Below are 19,082 nucleotides of genomic sequence, written 5' to 3'. Positions count from 1 at the left end.
ACACAGCTTTGAAATTTTACGATGTAGAAGAAAAATGCTGCTTTCTTTTTTTTTTAGTAGTTTGTTTAACACAGTACTGTACTGTATTTGCTTTTTCTTTTTGTCTCTTCTACTGCATGATTTTGTACTTCTAGTTCCAAATAATGTGTATGATTGACTGGTCAGTTCGTAATTCTGGTATTCAACTCAGAGGTTCTGTTGTAAAAGGATTACACTGCAGGTATGTAGAAAGAGGAGCCAAAAGTTTTCCAGCATTGAAAGTTTCACTGCTGTTGGATAGCTCCAAAGGATAGACTATACTTCTTTGACCTTAACCTACCCAGCTAGCGTCAGTTCAAGTCCTATCTTCGTCAGAAATCTGGGAGAATATGAAGGCATCGTTTTTGTGGTGCATAGAGGATAAAGAGAAAGAGGGAGGGATATTGAAATTAGTTGGAGAGGAATAACACAACCAAAAAAGCTTATTTTGTAACCATTAGAAGCAAACTGTAACCAATCCTTCATGCCGATAATTGAAAAGTGCTTATAATGCCTGAAATTCATAAGTTGTAAAAGCAAGTATTAATGGAAATATTAAACAATAGACTATAAACACTGAACAATTACCTTCAGATTTGAAAAACTGAATAGGAGGATATATTACCTTACTAATTATTTAATAGATGACATAAGTCTATGCTAGGAAAAGTCTTAGAGATCTCTGTTTGATATAAATAGGTCACTTCTAATTCCTGGGCTTCCCATAACTGATGATTTCACTTACCCCAGTTCATATCTGAATCAGTTTAAACTCCTGCGTTGTGCTCCTTACAGTTATTTATAAAATGCTGTATTGCATCTCTGGCAAGCAATGTACTGTATAAATAATATTTTATCATAGAAGAAGGAATTATTTTTTCTTAAAGATCAGCGTTACTGCAGGCAGCTTACCACAGAATTTTTGTTTATCTATTATGTCTTTTTTCTTTTTTTAAAAAAAAAAAGTACAGTAGATAATCTTAGTCTTCCATAGTATAAAGTATCTGTTTGTGAAAGTGTCTTCTTATAATTTTCACTTTTTCTTAGCCTCCACCAGGAAATGTGAAAATGCCTAACACACCTGCACCCAGTACACAACCAGCTATAATGAAACCAACAGAGGAACCTCCTGCTTACACACAAGTAGCAAAGGTTTGTGTATAACATTTTGGGAAAGGGCTAATCGCAAAAGAAATTCTAATTGCATATAAAAGTACTTTTTAGACCAATGTTAATTTTATAAAGCAGCATTACTTTCCGTAATCAGCGCTATGCTTTACAGAAATAAGTGCTGTAATTAGGTACAAGTTGTTGCATTAATTAATTAAAATAGCAGGTCTATCTTGATTCATGACTGAGAATGCAACATAATTGAAGAACATATACAAAAGAACAAAAATTCCAAGTTCGTGCATTTGTTGATATCTAACAGTGCTTGTTTTTCCCCAGGAGCATGCATTGGCCCAGGCTGAGCTGCTTAAGCGCCAAGAAGAACTAGAAAGAAAAGCAGCAGAACTAGATCGCAGAGAAAGGGAAATGCAGAATCTCAATCGACAGGGTGGTATGCATCACAAGCTCTTCTTTTTAATAGAGATTTAAGTTTTAAAACTGTGAACTTCTGTTTTCTGCTTGCCTGTTTAAAACAAAGGTCTGAAGTATTTTGTTTTTAGGGTCTCATTCAGGAAAGGAAATCTATGCTTTTCAGAAGACTGCAAAAAAAAAAAATCTCACACTTAGTTTTTGAGGTCGTGTGAATTTCTGTAGTGCAAATGTGTAACAAGGTTTTGTTGAATCAGTACTTTACTGTATTAACTATTGGTTTTTAGTCTTGGTTTAAATTAAAGTAACATTAACTACTTGAAACAGTTCAAATTTTAAAAAATGTAATTAAAAGTAGTCTCGTACTACAGCTGCCTGATTCTTTTTCTGCCAATATTTGTCACGGTACAATAACTTTCCTATCTTTGATACTTTTCCTATCCACACAAATAAATGAAATGTTCTGATAATTATCAATTACTGGTAGTGCCCATAGTCCCTGATGAGGATCTCATTATGCTAGTTACTATACAAACACAGAGGTAGTTGTGTTTCCTTCCGTGAAGAGCTGACACAGTAAAGCTGACGAAATGTTATCAATGTGAAGAGTATGCAAACGGGGGGGGGGGGGTGAAAATAACTTTTTTGCGCTGATTTTTTTTTTAAATTTATAATCTTGAGTGTTAATTGTAACAACAATGGGTTAAAAAAATTCAGACAAGCTTGATTTTTTTTTTTTTTTTTTTTTGGTTAAGGTGACTGAGTCCTGCTATATACCTCATTGCTAAATTTCACTAGTATTTAGTTTTTGCTTTTTAGTAAGTGTGAAGTGCAGCAAAATTAGTGTTTCTACTGCAAATTTTTAATTGCAGAAACCTTCTACTGAGGAGTATGGTATAAAAATGGCAAGGTGTAAACTGGGCATTGTGCTGGAAAGTTCAGATGTGGGGATGGTCTGCTTTTTAAAAAAAAAAAAAAAAAGTTCAGGCCGAAACAAGGAAAAAAAACAAATACACAATCTTGAATTTGTGTGCGTTTATTTTTTCTGCATAAGGTAGGATTCTTGCACCTGGTCTGGGCCCTAAGCATGTGTCTGGCAGGATTTTCCAAGTGCTCAGAAAACAAACTGTCATTTGGGAGCACAACAGGCCACTGTACAAACTCAGTTGGCTCAGCTGGCTTAATGACTTGAAAATTCAAATATTTGGGGAATTTCCTGTCAGTCACTTGTTGGAATCAAGGACCCAGGAGTTGGGGATCTACTATTTTTTTTAATAAAGAAAAATAATTGCAGATTTTCCTTTTATAATCACCTTTTACTTTTTTGGATAATCTAGTCTTTTTTTTTTTCTGCTTGTCATCGTCTATCTCCCCCCCCATCCTCGACTGTGTTCTTTATTCATTAGTTTGTATGCAGTTTTTTCAAAATTTCCCCTACACCTATTACCTTTCATCCTCTTCACAGATAAATTTTATTGATGATCTGACATGCCCTATTCCCTCAGCTTGTCTTTTCTAGTCCTTAGGAACAGTCTTATTCCTTTCTATTGCATCTTAAGGAACAGGGAGCTATGAGATCCCAGACATGCTTCAGGATGCCTGGAACCTGTTGTTTCTTACTATGCCTCTCTTATGTTGCAGCAGTGAGCACCAAGGGTTCTGAGAAATATGAGGAATCTGAAGGCTTCTTTTGGATCACTGGAAAGAAAAAAGATTAGTCCCTAAGGATCAAAAGGGGAAAGGTTAGGTTTTATCATTTGGGTATTAGAAGCATGGCAGATTCGGAATTATGTGACACAAGTGAAGGAGAAATTTTCCTTACCTGTTAATTTTCTTTCCTAATCTCTTCTGTACTAGTCCAGATGGTTGGAGTATATTTTGATGAGCATATTGGGTATGTGTTTGTCAGTAAAGATCACTGGATTTAGCTTAACAATATTGAAGAGCGCAATTAAGATGCAGGTGAACACATTTTGAAGCTCTGTTAGCTGGCCTTGTTTTAGCCTTGGGGAAGCAAACATGTATTAGCTAAAGTAACTTAATTGAAAAATGCGATCTTGCCTGTCAAGACAGGATCTTGGATTATAGGTCTTTCCAACCAGAAGACGGAGACTGAAACCTCTTGTGGGATGTCAGACCCTCTTGTATGCCCTCTAGTCATCTTGCAGTCCTCAGCTGACTATTTTGAAAGCTGTACCAAATAAAAAAAAAAAAAATTCAGACATTATTATTTAATAGTCATTAAAATTTGAAATGAGACTTATGAGATGTAATTATGAGAAATCTGAACATGTCAGTGATTCTGCATTAAAACTCTCAGTAATGAGAGAGGCAGGCACCTAAATTTTACAGAATAAGGGTCTGAATTGGTATAGATTATTTCAAAGTAAGAAAATTAATTAGAAAATATTTCCCCTCATCTTAGGTCTTTTGTATCGTTGCTTGGGACTTTCCAAAGTAGGTTGTGTGTGTTTTTTTTTTTTTGGTTTGTTTGGTTTGGTTTTTTTAACTATGGGTGGTGGTATAATTTGCATCACCTTCTGCAAAAGGTCACAATAGCAGTCCTATTCTGTAATGCTTGCCAAAAGTGTTGGCAGAAGCCTATTAGCTAGTCTTGTATATCTGTGTTCAAAAAGTTTCTCCCTCTTTCTGCACATAATGATGTTACTGAACAGGAAAGACGAGATTTAAAAGATTCTGTTGATTAGAGATTTATGTTGCAACAGGAAATTTAATCAGTTCTCTAATCCATCTAGAGGTGGTGAATTCAGAGACAACTTGACTTTTAAATTCTGGTGCGGGATTGGAGTCTCTGAGACTACCCAAACTATGCCTTCCTGCCTGTGTAAATCTATAGGGCTCTATGTACTTCTAGATAATGTAGCCTTCTCTGTCAGAGTCTTGGAGGTGGGGCCACATGTGGGTAGGATGATTTCTAGGTTCAGGTGAAAGGCAGTCGGTTTCTCGGGCCAGGATTCTAGCAGAGCCAACAGTGTGATCTTATAATGATGAAAAATTATACAGAAGTGGGTTTCCAGGAAAACTTTGCAACTTTCCTCTTCTCACTAAACATATTGCTAGTAAAAACAGAATTTATGGATAGATCACTGGTAAAACCTTGGAGTTTAAAAGGAGGAGGAGCCGTTCAACTCCTTGATCCCCTTTGCCTTTCCAACTAACACCCCTCTCCCTGCTTGCTTTCGTCTCTAAGCATGTTGAATGCACACTCTACAGTCACTGCCCTGGAGTTTCTCTTCAATTCTATTCTAGACCCTTTCCAATCCAGCCTCTTCCCCTTGCATTGCTCTGAAACCACTCTCACCAAAGTCTCTAATGACCTCCTCTTAGCTAACATTCAGAACCAGTACTCATCTTCATCCTCCTTGACCTGTCAGTTGCCTTCACCACATTCAACCATGCTCCTCTTCTTGAAATCTTGTCCTCCCTTGGTTTCTGTGATTCTTTCCTTTCTTGGTTTTCTTCCTTACCTCTCTAATTATCCTTAGGAGGATTCTCCTCATCTGCCCACCAACTTTCTGTAAGGGTTCCATAGGACTCTGTCCTTGTCCCCTTCACTTTTTCCTCTGGTACTGATCTCTGGGCAGCCTCAGAAACACAAACACGTACAAACACAAATTTAACTATGATGTTGGTGCTAACTACTCTCAGGTCTAGTGTTAGCGGGCTTATTCCTTTACCCACTTACTTCGCTGGTCCTTCTCGCATGAACAGAGAGCAACAATACCCAAAGTCCAAAGGTGCAAACAGTTTATTGGGGTGAACTTCCAGCAAGCATGATTCCAGTTTCCTTCCTTAGTGTCCTCCTTCCCAGCTCTGACACCACAGAGCCATACACCTGTGTCCCTGTTCCCATTCTTGCCCTTAGCCAAACATGATTCCAGTTTCCCCACTCCCATTCCCTGTTCCCATTTCCCCCACTCACCCACCCACTCACTTCCTGATTGACTGCAGACTATATAGTAAAACTTGAGTTCTGCTTAGCTATACCTTAACCAAGGGGTCTGGGATTCCGTCCACCAGCCCTGCCAGCCGGGGTCCCGGCTGCCAGCCCCACTCAGCCCGCTGCCGATCTGGGGTTCCATCTGTTGCCCGTGCTGTCAGTCTGGGGTTCCAACTGCCGGCCCACTCATCCCATTGCCAGACTGGATGGATGGAATCCCAGGCCTGCAGCGGGCTGAACGGGGCTGGCGGCTGGGACCCGGGCTGGCAGACAGAACCCTAGACCAGCAGCGGGCTGAGCTGGGCCGGCGGCTGGGACCCGGGCTGGCAGACAGAACCCTAGACCAGCAGCGGGCTGAGCTGGGCCGGCGGCTGGGACCCCAGCTGGCAGCAGAGTGCCACTAAAAATCGGCGGGCGTGCCACTGGCTGCTGACCCCTGTCCTAAACACATGAAAGTTAAGTTACAAATACTTTGTAACCAAGACCCTGCATTCCAGTCATAATCCTGGATTTTCATTTAAATCATATTATTTTTATTTTGGTGTTTGGTGTTCTGTAAAATAGACTGTCGCTTTAAATTGTTCAGACTTTCACACATAAAAGTGATACAGTTTTGCTAATCATTGCCCTGCATTTTTTTTAAATGGACAAGTAAAATGGACCCTGAGCTGTAATCTAACCACATTGTGCCTCTCTGGCACAGGAAAAAAAGCGAGAAATCACATTGACCTTCCTATCTGAGGATTCCGTTGCTGTCATTTACAATCAGGCTCCTTTACACCACTTTGGCAAGGTAAAGGAGTCTTAATTGACTAAGAGTGGGAACAATTAACTAACAATGGGACCATTAGCAGCTTGACTGTTTTTAGTTGTTATATTTCTGCTCTGCCTCAGGGACAGAGTTTGTTTCACACAGCTCTATGCCTCCAAACCCAGGATGCAGCAACAGCTATGAGAGGGACAGAATGAGTGTCTCTCACTCATTGGCAGGCAGGCGCCCAGCCCCACCCCTTTAACATCTTCTACAGATGGACGGACACTCAGCCTATCGCGGCCCCCCCTCCCAGCTGCTCCCATCAGGTGTGCCCGGGCGGCCGTCCAAGGGGTGTGTGTTCCTGACAGATTTCTTGGCTCCCCCATTTTTCTGTGGGGGAGCCAAGAAATCTGTGGAAGGTATCAATTCTGTAATCCATATCCCACCTCTCCACCCCCGGCGCAGAATTTTCTCAGGAGTAATACGCAACTGATTACATGAATGCTTTGCCAGCCACTCATGGACCAACAATAGAGAGGCTCCAGCCAATTCCCCCGCAGCTAACAAGCCTTGCACCCCGGAACTGTACAGTCTTGCCCTGATCAGAAGCCTGACCAGTGTAAGTTTATTATCCAATCCGTGCCTCCCTCAGTGCAGAGGGGACACACACTAGCCTTTGTAAACTGAGATTTCCCAAGCACCTCAACCAAAACACACAGTTTTAGGTAAAATATAAAACAGATTTATTAACTACAGAGAGAGAAATTTTAAGTGATTGTAAGTAGCAGGCATAGAGATCAAAGTTGATTACCTAAGAAATAAAACAAATTCGCAGTCTAAATTCTATAAATGGAACAGGATTTGAATCAAGCAGGGTTTGAATCTGTCTCATCCTGGCAGATGGTTTAATTCCTCAATACACAGCGCGGGACCCCTTTCAGCGTGGGACCACCCTCCTCAGTTCAGTCTTTGTCCTCCAGACGTTTCTTCCTGGGGCTGAGTTGTGGGGGGAGTGAGGCCAAGTCATGATGTCACTTTCCCTCTTTATAATTTCTTTCAGTTTGCTGGAAAGATGTCTTGCTTGTGATGTGGGAGTCCAACCACATTGATCAAGCAGTCTCCATTGTCTATGTGCTCTGTCTCTCTGAGAAGTCTTCTGGGATTGCTGCTGGGCAAGTGGATTCACTTTTAATGGGTCATCAGCATGTCTGGCTAATCCGTGCTGGTTGTGGGTGTTCCCAGACTCTCAACATATTTCAGTAACACACACGTAGCAAAACTTGATAACTGCACATATGATGATAGCACAGACAATCCAACAGGATATTAATGTTCAACAGATCAAGACTTTAAAATGATACCTCACAAGACATACTTCGTACAAAACATACCATAACTGTATGACAGTGGTGCATATGGGTGTTTTAGGATGGTGCTTTGAGGTATAGAGTGCACACATGGTCAATCTCCACTCTGCCCATCATCTCTAATTTGTACTGAGGGGTCGACGTATGCATGAGGCCAGACTCTGTTGCCCAATTATTACATTTTCAAACAAGCACCTTTTTGTTTTCTCTTGTGCTTCCTCATGTACTTAGGAGGCACTCCCTGAGCTACCTCATTATCCTACTTCATATCCCTCCTCAAACCTCTCTTTTTGCTGTGACTCCTACAAAAAACTTGAAAATGGTTAGGCTGCTGGCATGCCTGTTATGCTTACCACAACAGTCTCATTGTTTCCTTGTACTCCATCTATTTGTCTGTATCAATCTGTTTTTCTTTTGTTGCATACTTAGATTGTAAGCTCCTTGGGGCAGGGACTGTCTTTTTCCCCATTATGTACAGCACCAAGCACAGTTGGGTCCTGGTCCATGACTAGGCCTCCTAGATGCTCTAGTAATACAAATAATAACTAATGATAGTTTCAAGTCCCTGTGGAAATCAGGTAAACTATTTGCCAGTCTCAGCTTATCTATAGCCTTCAGGAATCTGGAAACATTAGGGTTATAGGCGCTGATTCTGTGGGTGCTCTGGAGCTGGAGCACGCATGGGGAAAAAAGTGGCGGGTGCTGAGCACCCGCTGGCAGCCCCATGCTCGATTAGGTCCTTCCCATCCCCCCAGTGCTGCCCACCTGCTGATGGCCCCACTGATGAGCCGCTACCCACCAGTGACTCCTGTCTGCCACAGTCAGCTTTTCTGCGGTGTGTAGGAGGTGCTGGGGGGGGAGCAAGAGTAGGGCATGCTCTGGGGAGGGGGCAGGAAGATGCATGGCGGGGTTGGGACCTTAGGGGAAGGCCTGGAGTGGGGCGGGGGGGACCAGGAGAAGCACCCCTTCTTTCCCCTGGCGCATTAGAAAGTTGGCACCTCTGATTAGGGTAACATGCTATTGAAACTGTTTGTTTGAACCTCTGAGCACCAGAGCTGCTGCAGCCTGAACTCTAATGGAACTGAGACTCTAGCCCAGGGATTCTCTCAACAAATTTTTTGGTGGCCTCAGTGTGTGGCCACCAGCTCTTGCTGGTGCTGCTACTCCGACAATTTTTCCTAAAATACTTAATTATCTTTAGGAAAAACATACGTATTGCATATATGCACATGCAAATCATTGTAATTTATAAAGCTGTCAAGCGATTAAAAAATTAATCGTGCAATTAAACAATAATAGAATACCATTTATTTAAATATTTTTGGATGTTTTCTGCATTTTCAAATATATTGATTTCAGTTACAACCCAATACAAAGTATACAGTGCTCAGTTTATATTTATTTTTGATTACAAGCATTTGCACTGTAAAAAACAAAAGAAATAGTATTTTTCAGTTCACCAAATACAAGTATTCTAGTGCAATCTCTTTGTTATGAAAGTTGAACTTACAAATGTGAATTTATGTAAAAAAACAAACAAACCCTATGTTCAAAAATAAAACAATGTAAAATTTTAGAGCCTGCAAGTCCACTCAGTCCTACTTCAGCCAATTGCTCAGACAAACAAGTTTGGTTACAATTTGCAGAAGATAATGCTGCTCACTTCTTGTTTACAGTGTCACCCAAAAGTGAGAACAGGCATTCACATGGCACTGTTGTAGCTGGTGCTGCAAGATATTTACATGCCAGATGAGCTAAAGATTCATATGTACCTTCATGCTTCAACCACCATTCCAGGGGACATGTGTCCATGCTGATGATAAGTTCTGCTTGATAATGATCCAAAGCAGAGCGGACCGACTCATGTTCATTTTCATCATCTGAGTCGGAAGCCACCAGCAGAAGGCTGATTTTCTTTTTTGGTGGTTTGGGTTCTGTAGTTTCTGTATCCAAGTGTTGCTCCTTTAAGTCTTCTGAAAGCAGGAAGACTCGATTTAATCATGGATCTCTACATAAAAGTGCATTCTTTTTGGTAGTTACAACCTTAATACGTATTCTTCCCAGCTCGGATAGATGTAGGTTACATTTTTAGAAGGTACACACTATACATTTTTTAAGTGATTTATTTTGAAAACTTTTCAGATTAGTTTTACAGCTATATCAGAAAATGAATGATTGGTTATTTCTTTTACCAAAGATAATCAAAGCAGATATTTATGAAGTCATTGGGAGGTGAACTATCTCCAGTTCAACAGGTTAATCATTAATATTTGGAGGATTTTCTTGCCATGCTGTATTAGGAGGAGAATATCACCAGACAAACATTTAAATTGTTTTATTTAACTAAAACAACAACTTTGTGTTCGGGATTTTTTTCTTCAACAGCAAACATATAATATTTTAACAAAACAAGCGCAGGAATTTTTAAATTTAGTTAAGTATCAGAGGCGTAGCCGTGTTAGTCTGGATCTGTAAAAGCAGCAGTGAGTCCTGTGGCACCTTATAGACTAACAGACGTATTGGAGCATAAGCTTTCGTTAGTGAATACCCAGTTCGTCGGATGCCAATTATGCTCCAATACGTCTGTTAGTCTATAAGGTGCCACAGGACTCTTTGCTGAATTTAGTTAAACATTCAAGTTTTTTAAAAGCAGGTTTGTTTTTGTTAAAATTGTTTAACTAAAACAGTTAAATATTTAAAAAAACCCTAAAAATTAAATCAACTATGTGAGCCAGGTCAACATGAGAAACGTAAAATTATTGGCTTCTGCAGCTAACTCAGTCATCTTCACCTTCATTTTCTGGTTTGTTCATAATCTGGAAAAGAAAAACAAGATTTCCTGCCTTTTCAGGTCCCAAATGATTTCTCAATTTGGAATGAATTAGTCCAAAGGAAGAAAATATTCTTTCTGCACCGGCAGAAGAAGCTATTGCTGTTAAAAGTGAGATTATCACTTCACCAGTCTCTGAATCCCAGTGCTTAAGTGATTTCCACCAGTTCACTGGTGTGACTTTCTTTAAAACATCATCAGCAAACATATATTTCTTGAACCCTTAGCGCTGAAGTTTATTATAGTTGCCATGATGGAGAGATGATTGCTGGATGTCCATGTCATAGCCAACTCCTCTTTTTCAGCAGTTAAGGTTTGACCCTGGTGTCGAGTATTGAAAATATTTGCAAGAAAATGAGCTGGAGATAGTGCTTGTCTCATTCATTTTTTTTTTTAATGCTTGTAATTGCATATTTCCCATTTTAAGATCTCACTCAGTTTCTTCCAAATTTCAACAGCGTCAGTAATAAAACAGCTATTTCCCTGCATTTTGTTCAAGGCTACCGAAATAGTCTTCAGGGTACTCAGCATATGTTCAACATTTCTCTTAAACCCAGTGTTGAGAACTTTGGCTGTGACAGTGCCATCTATTTTTTCAAGATTTTGTTCACAAACTGTCATCAGATTAGGCCAGTTCTTGATATAGTGCTCAAAACAGCCCAGTACTGAGTTCCATCGCCTGTCTTGTGGGAGAGCTAGCTTAGTTCCTCCCACTTTTTTCAGAGCAGCTGCTGCAAAGAGGTTGTTACAGAAGTATTTTGCAATTTCAACATTAGCCTTTATTTCTGAAGTCTTTGGCTAGGAGGTGCATCAAACGAGCACGGCAACCGTATGGTATTAGCTTGGGACTCTCTTCTAAATAATTTCTTCTCATCTTGGATACATTTTCAGTATTGTCTGTGACCAAGCTGCATACTAGATATTTGATTTTTTTTCTCCACAGTTTGTTATAGCTTTTACTGCTGCTACTTTTAAGTATTCTGTGTGTGTGCATTTCCTAATGTATCAATTGTTTCTGTAAGGAAGACATTCTCTTGATCTGCTCTTCCCCTCAAAACTCAGGTTAACAATTTCACCCTCTAGACCTTTTGCACACTGCTCAATTTCTTTCATACACTTTATCCAGCAATTTGCCTGCGACATCTGCTCTGTTGGGTGGACTGTATCCTGGTCTTAATGACTGAACCATGTTAATGAGGTATGGGTTCTCAATCATATGGAATGGAGAGTTTGTTGCATAAACAAACCGGGCAATTTTTTCATCAATTACCTCTTTTTGTAATCTGCTGGTTCTTATCACAATCTTATCTATGATGGTTTCTGGATGATGGAGATCTTTTTTTCTTTTTGCTGCAGGTGATATACTGTGGCTATGTGACATACATGTTGTGACTGAAACACTATTGTTGGCAGGTAACTCTCTGAAACTATAGAAAATAATGGTGGTCTTGAAGGTGAATAGTCTTCAGAATCTTATATGTTGTGGATGGACTCTCCTAAACAAAATAAATCAATGCAGTTATTTAATTATTATTACCATACTGCTCATTTAGTATTACTCATTGCATTCACTGACACTCCGTACTACTTTAAAGGTGAAATGGTAAAGGAAGATCTGCCTATTTCAGCTATTTGTTTTTTATCACAACTGCATCTAAAATGACAGTACCATAGAGTAACAACTATATTTTTTGCTCAAACATAAAGAACTCAAGAATAGTCCAGAAGGAAGAGAGGCAGTCCTTAAGAAAGAAATATGAAATAAAAAAGTTTACCAACCTGAAGATCCTGCATGTTGAGACATGTTCCTTTCTTCGTCTTCAGTGCAGTTTCCTCCTGAGACGGAACACTTCTCATGATGTTTCATTCGGACAACCAGGCCTTGCATTTCTTTATTGCACTGTTTGCATTTTGCATGCATGCATGCCTGTCTGACCCACAAGTAGAGGAACTTCATTCAAATAATCCCAAACTGGGTCTTTTTTATGGCCTGCTGCCATTAAGGGTTTTCCTTTCTAGTGAGAGAATGGTATGGTAGATCTCAAATCAATGGCAGCTGCACTCAGAAAGACCTCAAGATTTCTGGAATATGCTGCTTGCCCAGTTTCACTTTTGTTTCTACTGCCTGTCCCTCCCTTCTGACATTTATCTCCAGACTTCTCCTTGTCCAGATCTATTCTGCCCCCAACAATCTTCTATTCTTTGAGCTTTTTGAAACTTTACACTTTTAGAGAGGGATAAGGGATTCACTCTGTGTACACACATTTGCAGAGGGACAGTTGGGTTGAGGTCTGTTTCTCTCCTCATATTATATTATGTTGTGTTGTGTGTTTTGTTTAAAAACATTGTTGCTGTTAACAAGCATGTTGTCTCTGGAGACACAAATCCACAGTTTGAGAACTTCAAAGCTAAGCATCTCTGATGGTATCTTCTAGAATTTATAATCCCTGTTCCATGATGAGATATCTTTGAGTTATAATGTAACTTAATTAAAACTGACTTTAGATAGTTTTTTTTCCTCAAAAAGCATTCTATCAAAAAAAAAAACAAAAACACCCACCTGCAGAGTCCCAGGCTCCCTGTGCCCTGACCGGATGGGTGGAGGGGAACTGCCAGGGGAGCAGTCCTGCGACTGAACACCGCAGCTGCCTCCAGTGATGAGAGCCATCTCCGGCACTGTGCTCATTGGCCTCATGTCTCCAGAGGTGGTGCCTGGAGCCGCCGAGAAGGCTGTGTGGTGCAGGGTGCCCATCCCTACTGCCGGTGCCAGCGCAAACATCGAGGTGGTGTATCCCACTGCTCTTGGTAACAGCTATTCAGGAGCAACAGCTGGGAGCTACAGGGAGGGGCCGTTGCTTCCTCCTCTTCTCCCCCCCACCCTCAAAATCTCCACCTATGCTTGGGAGGCTGTCAAGGCCACACACACAGCCACTGGTGGCCGCATGCGAGAAACAGTTCTCTAGCCCATGACTAGACCAGTTTGCAGGAAATCCAGGATGACCATGCCATGTCTTTGATGAGAAGTACCCTCATTTCGTCACACAAGTTCACAAAGGCTCTCCAAACCTTGGAGTGGTAGGCCTTTGGTGTGTATTGCTTTCTTGACTGCACCACAGGAGAGATCACTTTATTTGATAAGCCCCTCTTCTTCAGGCTTGTGCACTTAGCGAGTGGATTGATTTGAATCAATCAAATGATTAATGTTTTACATGTGATGTTTTTGTCAAGCTGCGTTTGGATGGAAATTGGAATTCAATTAAAAATCCACAAAAACAGTATTTTAAAACAGTTTTTAATGGTTAAACAAGACTACCTTAAATATTCCGGATACAAAACTAAAAAAGGAAGGATTGACTTGATTGTTTCTGGTCACCATGTCATTCATGTTTTTAAAATTAGTAGATCTCATCCTCTCATACCTCATTTTTATTCATAGATTGAAAGGGAAAACAAGTTTTCTTACTTTTTCAACTCTCAATTTTAATGAACTAGTCATTGGATGGAATTAGTTGAGTTTGCTGAAAAGGAAGAAAATATTATCTCTGAACCTATAGAAAGGATTGTTGCTGTCAAAAGCTGGTTTAGCACATCAACAGAAATTTGGTTCATGTACTTAGCCAATCAGTGACTTCTACCAGTTCAGTGGTTTTACTGTCACTAAAACCTTAACAGCAAACATGTATTGCTTGAATATTATTTTTTATTTAATTTAAATGTTTTAATAGATTATAGTAAATTGGATAGGCTGTCATAATTTCAATTGAATTTTAAATAATTTATTTTTAAAAAGAAAAACGTATGTAATTGAAATAAAAAATGTTTTACATTTAAAAAATCTTTTAAAAGAAAAACAACAAATTATTGATTTTCATCCACCCTGCTTTATTCAGCAAAGTTGTTAAGACCACAAACTGTGCTAGAGCCACATGAAGTACTGGACCTTTTGTTCACAGATCTAGAATTAATGGGAGTCTGAGAGAAAGACACAGGGACTTGTTTACCAAATCCAGGTACCACAACCATCTCAGTCAATCTGATGCTATGAGTGCGGAGGATGCTTTTCATTTGCCAACCTTCTACAGGACCCTGCTGAGCGTGGACCACAGGAGGGGGCATGTACACTTAAATTGTAGATCCAGGAAATTTTGAGGGCTTCTGTTCTGCTTACACCTGCTTCTTTTATGTGAAGTAGTTGGGGAACTTTTCTGTTTTCTTTTTGTTTCATGAGATCCATCTGTCACCTGTACAGTCTTTTGCACAGACCAGTGAAGACCCTGTTCTTTCCTTGGTTCAGCTGCATTCCATTTTCAGTTAGCTCTGCTGTTTGACATCTTCATAGAGCGGATTACTTGTGGCACCTTAGCAGTCTCTACAGACTCCAGGGAGAGACTGCTGAATTGGAATTAATTTGCAAACTGGATACAATTAACTTAGGCTTGAATAGAGACTGGGAGTGGATGAGTCATTATACAAAGTAAAACTATTTCCCCATGTTATTTCTCCCCCTACCCCGCCCCCCACTGTTCCTCAGAGGTTCTTGTAAACTGCTGGAAATGGCCCACCTTGCTTGTCACCATGAAAGGTTTTCCTCCTTCCCCGCCCCCCTCCTGCTGGTGATGGCTCATCTTAAGTGATCACTCTCCTTACAGTGTGTATGATAAAACCCATTGTTTCATGTTCTCTGTGTGTGCATATAAATCTCCCCACTGTATTTTCCACCAAATGCATCCGATGAAGTGAGCTGTAGCTCACGAAAGCTTATGCTCAAATAAATATGTTAGTCTCTAAGGTGCCACAAGTACTCCTTTTCTTTTTGCAAATACAGACTAACACGGCTGCTACTCTGAAACCTGTCATAGAGCGGATTGTTAGTCTCTGTTTTTTTAGTTCAAGTTATTAATAGGTCTGCAGGAATCCTATATGTAAGACAATTAGAGAACAAGTATTTCAAATTTAATAGGCAAATCTCTTTCTAATATGTAGAGAGAAGAAAATAATAAAATTGTATTAAACTATTGGGGTTTTTTTTGACTTGCAGGCAGGAAAAATAATTGGCCGCCTCTTCCTGGGAATTTTCCAGTGGGTCCTTGTTTCTACCAGGATTTTTCTGTAGACATTCCTGTAGAATTCCAGAAGACAGTAAAGATTATGTACTACTTGTGGATGTGTAAGTAAAAAATGACTGAACCCTAACAGTCTGTACATTGTTATTTTGACCTAGTCAACATCTACATTTCACAAAAAAAAATGCATCGCCAATGTAAAGTGAGATGTTGAAATAATCTTTTTTTGTGGCTAAGGATAACGTCAGTGTTAAGAGAATACAGATTTATTTCTTAGAAATTACACATTTTTAACAGGATTCCTCATTTTAAAAAAAATCGTTCCATGAAAATAGATAGTATGGTGAAAAGTGCGATAGAAAACTGTAAAATAGAAATCTTTCTAAAATTCATTAAAAAAAATTAAAATAATTAGATATTATTTATGGAAAGATTACCATACAAATAACTAGTGCGTAGATCTGCTCTAGTATATTTTATTTTTCCCTTTTAAACATGCTTGCCATCTTCAAACTAATCTCCAAATGTTGATTGCCTTAATTCTAATTGTTGTTTTTTATACATAAGTGTAAGTTTAACCCCCCCAAAATAGTTTTTTCCCCCCCTAAAATTTCAAATTAAATATAGTAATAATACCTAGCTCTTTTGCTGTTATTTTCATCAATACCTCCTTTTATCTATTGGGATCTAACTGTTATTCCCATTTTACAGATGGGGAAACTGTAGGGAGGTGAAGTGGCTTGCCCCCGGTCAACCAGCAGGCCAGTGGCAGAGCCAGGAATAGAACTCAGGTCTCCCAGTTCAGTGCTCTGGTCACTCAGCCACATTTAGAGTTTATAGCCTTGTGATTGTTCACATTATACTTGTACAATAATTTGCCTACAATTGAATGTTGATGTAGTCTTCTTAAAAAGATAAATAGTATAGTGTAAATAAACAAAAGAATATTGTCCACATTAAACTATCCTGTCTACACCAGAGGTACTCAGAGCACAGTCTTTGCAGGCTTTGTGTTTAGTCTGCACTATTTCAAAATACACCGCTCTGTCTTGATCACAGCAGCTTGCTGGCAACCAGTGGGAAAATATAATACAAGATCTTAATGTACATTGTGCTATGATCAGTGTCATCTTCTCCAGTTGCTTGTGGCTGTTTGGATATGGTATGTTTACACCACAACTGTAGTGTTTGTGTCCTTATTAGACACAGATGTGGATTTCAGGCACCTCTCACTTTTCCACTAGGGTTCCAGGTTGAGCAAATCTGGACACCAGTGTACTTGGTAATCTTTTTTTTTACTTTTTTAACTTGAACTCCGTGTATGAAACAAAAGTAGTCAGCTTTCAGTACTTAACCATGAATATTATTCTAGTTTGATGTCCACAACTGGTTATATTCATTACTGGATCACCACTCTTTTTTTTTTTTTTAAATGTAAAATGCAAAACTAGTCACTCTAATAAGTATGATATAGGCTTAAGACCCATATCCAGTCTGAAAGCTTGGAATTCAGTATTTCAAATGGTATCAGCATTAGTTTCTAACTCAAGCCATTTATGGGGTTGATTTCTAAAAATGTCAAACTTCAAGCCGGGGAGGGGAGGAAAAACAAAATGGGAATTATAACACTGTATTTCTTTCCTCCCATCCTACAACAGAGGATTAAGGAACAGACAGCATTATAATGTCAACAACTGGAAGGAAAGAGACAGCGTTCTGAAGGCCTGCCCCGATTATATTAATTTCAACCACACCTGCTTTCTCTTCACCTTGGAAGATGGAAGCTTTAACTTGGCTTTCTTGTGTTTTCCTTAGTTTGGCCTCTCATTCCTTTTCTTTGTCTTGCAGGCACACTATGGAAGAAAGAGGGGATGAGAAAAAGAAAGGAGAGAAAAGAGTAAGGCCAAAAGCTGGGAACCTGAGGAATCCGCTTAAGGACAGGGAAAATGGGTGGAAGCCCAAGCTCTCAGTGCTCCCCACCCATGTAGTGGGTGTCAGTTGAGGCTGGCCATTTGATTAGATTCTGTGACACATACTACTTAGGAGGATGCCTATGTGGTTTGGTCTCCACTTCACGAGAGTGACGGGGCTCCCCCTCTGGCAGTACTCATTGCCTTAGCAATCTGCCTGCCTGGTTTTCTGATATTTATCATCCTTCCTCAGCTTGCAGTGCTTTTTCACAGCTTACACAGCTCTTCAGGAACTTCTCTGCCTCCACAAGGTCTGGGGGCCCCTGGACATAATGGCAGCCAGCCCCAGTTCTGATAAGTTCAGCTCCTTGGTAGCTGCCCAGCCTCTTCTAAGGCCAGAATAGTCCTCCAGTCTGTTTTCAGATGTCTGTTTCTGTTTGATAGATTTTAGAGGCACACCTTTTTGCATTATTGTCATTGTCTGCATGTTGCCCTGAGTAACAGATGCTTTCAGTTTAACACCTTGACCCTTGCTCTTTCTTAGTGAGGGGCTGTTTTCTGAAGATCTTAATTGACTTGGTTGCCAACCTCCATCTTTATCTCTAACTCAATGGCATCTTCATTAAGGGACCCTCAGTCCTCCCAACTGCTAATATGCAGGACAGGGTCCTCTGGTGTCAGTCTCAACTCGGTTTCCTGATAAAACTGGACCTAGTCCTACTTTACTCCTTACAAGAAACTTCCCTGTTTACGTGTGGTCCTGAATATCTGTTTGCAGATGCTTCATTAGTTTCAGTCCCTATCTGTTAGTACAGAACCTCTGCCCGTTCCCTGTAAGGAGCAGTCTCCAAAGATGCTAGTACACTTAACAGCCTGTGTGGATTTAGTTCCATGGGCATGAATGTATCTCTGGCTTTTGTAATCCTCCCTTTCCATTTAGCGGTCTCTGTTATGTTCATCTGTTGGGTTGTGCCTTGCTAAACTAGAGGGCTTTTCTTTCCCTGAACTCCCATGTTTTTACAAGATAAAATAATAGAACAGTGGTAGCTTCTGTCAACCACCAGGGGAATTTTCTTAGCACACCCCCATTTTTGAGAGCCATGCTTCCTGAGAATTTGGGTGGAAGCCTGTCTTGGCTTCCTGAGGGCCTGTATCTGGTTGGCCACAATAACATCCTTGCAGATTGGCTCAGTCACAAACTGTGTTGGGAGAAGGGAGTCTTGATCTTAGTTTTCAAGGATGTTTACCAGAGTCTGAGGCACACTCTATTGTGTTGATTATCTTGATGGTGTTTGCTAAGCTTCCCTGTTTGTGTTCTTGGATGTTTAACTCCTGTATCCTCCTTTTATGATGCTTTATACAAAGTTGGAGAGGGGATTTGGGATGCCATTTCCCTCTTCTGACTAGGAGCTTAACGAATGGCAGGTTGGACAGACCTCTTATTTTTGCTTGCTCCGTGGTGGCCCCAGTGCTGCTGGTTTTCAGACCTGATGATCTTACTGATAACCCCTTCTCTCCTCCCCCCCATCTCTGTGGACACTGGCTGAGACCCAGCACCTACCATCTCAAGGGCTTGTGCTCTTCCAACTACCTTAATCTGAGGCTGGCTGCATGTGAATTGAACAGCACCGTTTCTTCAA

General features: G+C 40.2%; 1 protein-coding gene across 3 annotated transcripts in view; it reads left to right on the top strand.

The window, feature by feature from the left end:
* The window catches only part of SCAMP1 (secretory carrier membrane protein 1), a 91,295-nt gene that overhangs the window by 36,830 nt on the left and 35,383 nt on the right, over positions 1–19,082 (top strand). For 2 of the 3 annotated variants that reach the window (XM_038401302.2, XM_043515305.1), the window contains 3 exons: positions 1,066–1,170; positions 1,468–1,579; positions 15,508–15,636. In XM_038401302.2, coding sequence (XP_038257230.1) covers positions 1,066–1,170; positions 1,468–1,579; positions 15,508–15,636 — 346 coding nt within the window. The remainder of the gene's footprint in view (positions 1–1,065; positions 1,171–1,467; positions 1,580–15,507; positions 15,637–19,082) is intronic. The other variant, XM_038401303.2, reaches the window with a different exon arrangement.

The sequence above is a fragment of the Dermochelys coriacea genome, chromosome 5 (assembly GCF_009764565.3).
Source record: "Dermochelys coriacea isolate rDerCor1 chromosome 5, rDerCor1.pri.v4, whole genome shotgun sequence".
Taxonomy (NCBI): Eukaryota; Metazoa; Chordata; order Testudines; family Dermochelyidae; genus Dermochelys; species Dermochelys coriacea.
The sequence above is the reverse complement of the archived record's forward strand: the minus strand, read 5'-3'. Positions and strand labels throughout refer to the sequence as shown.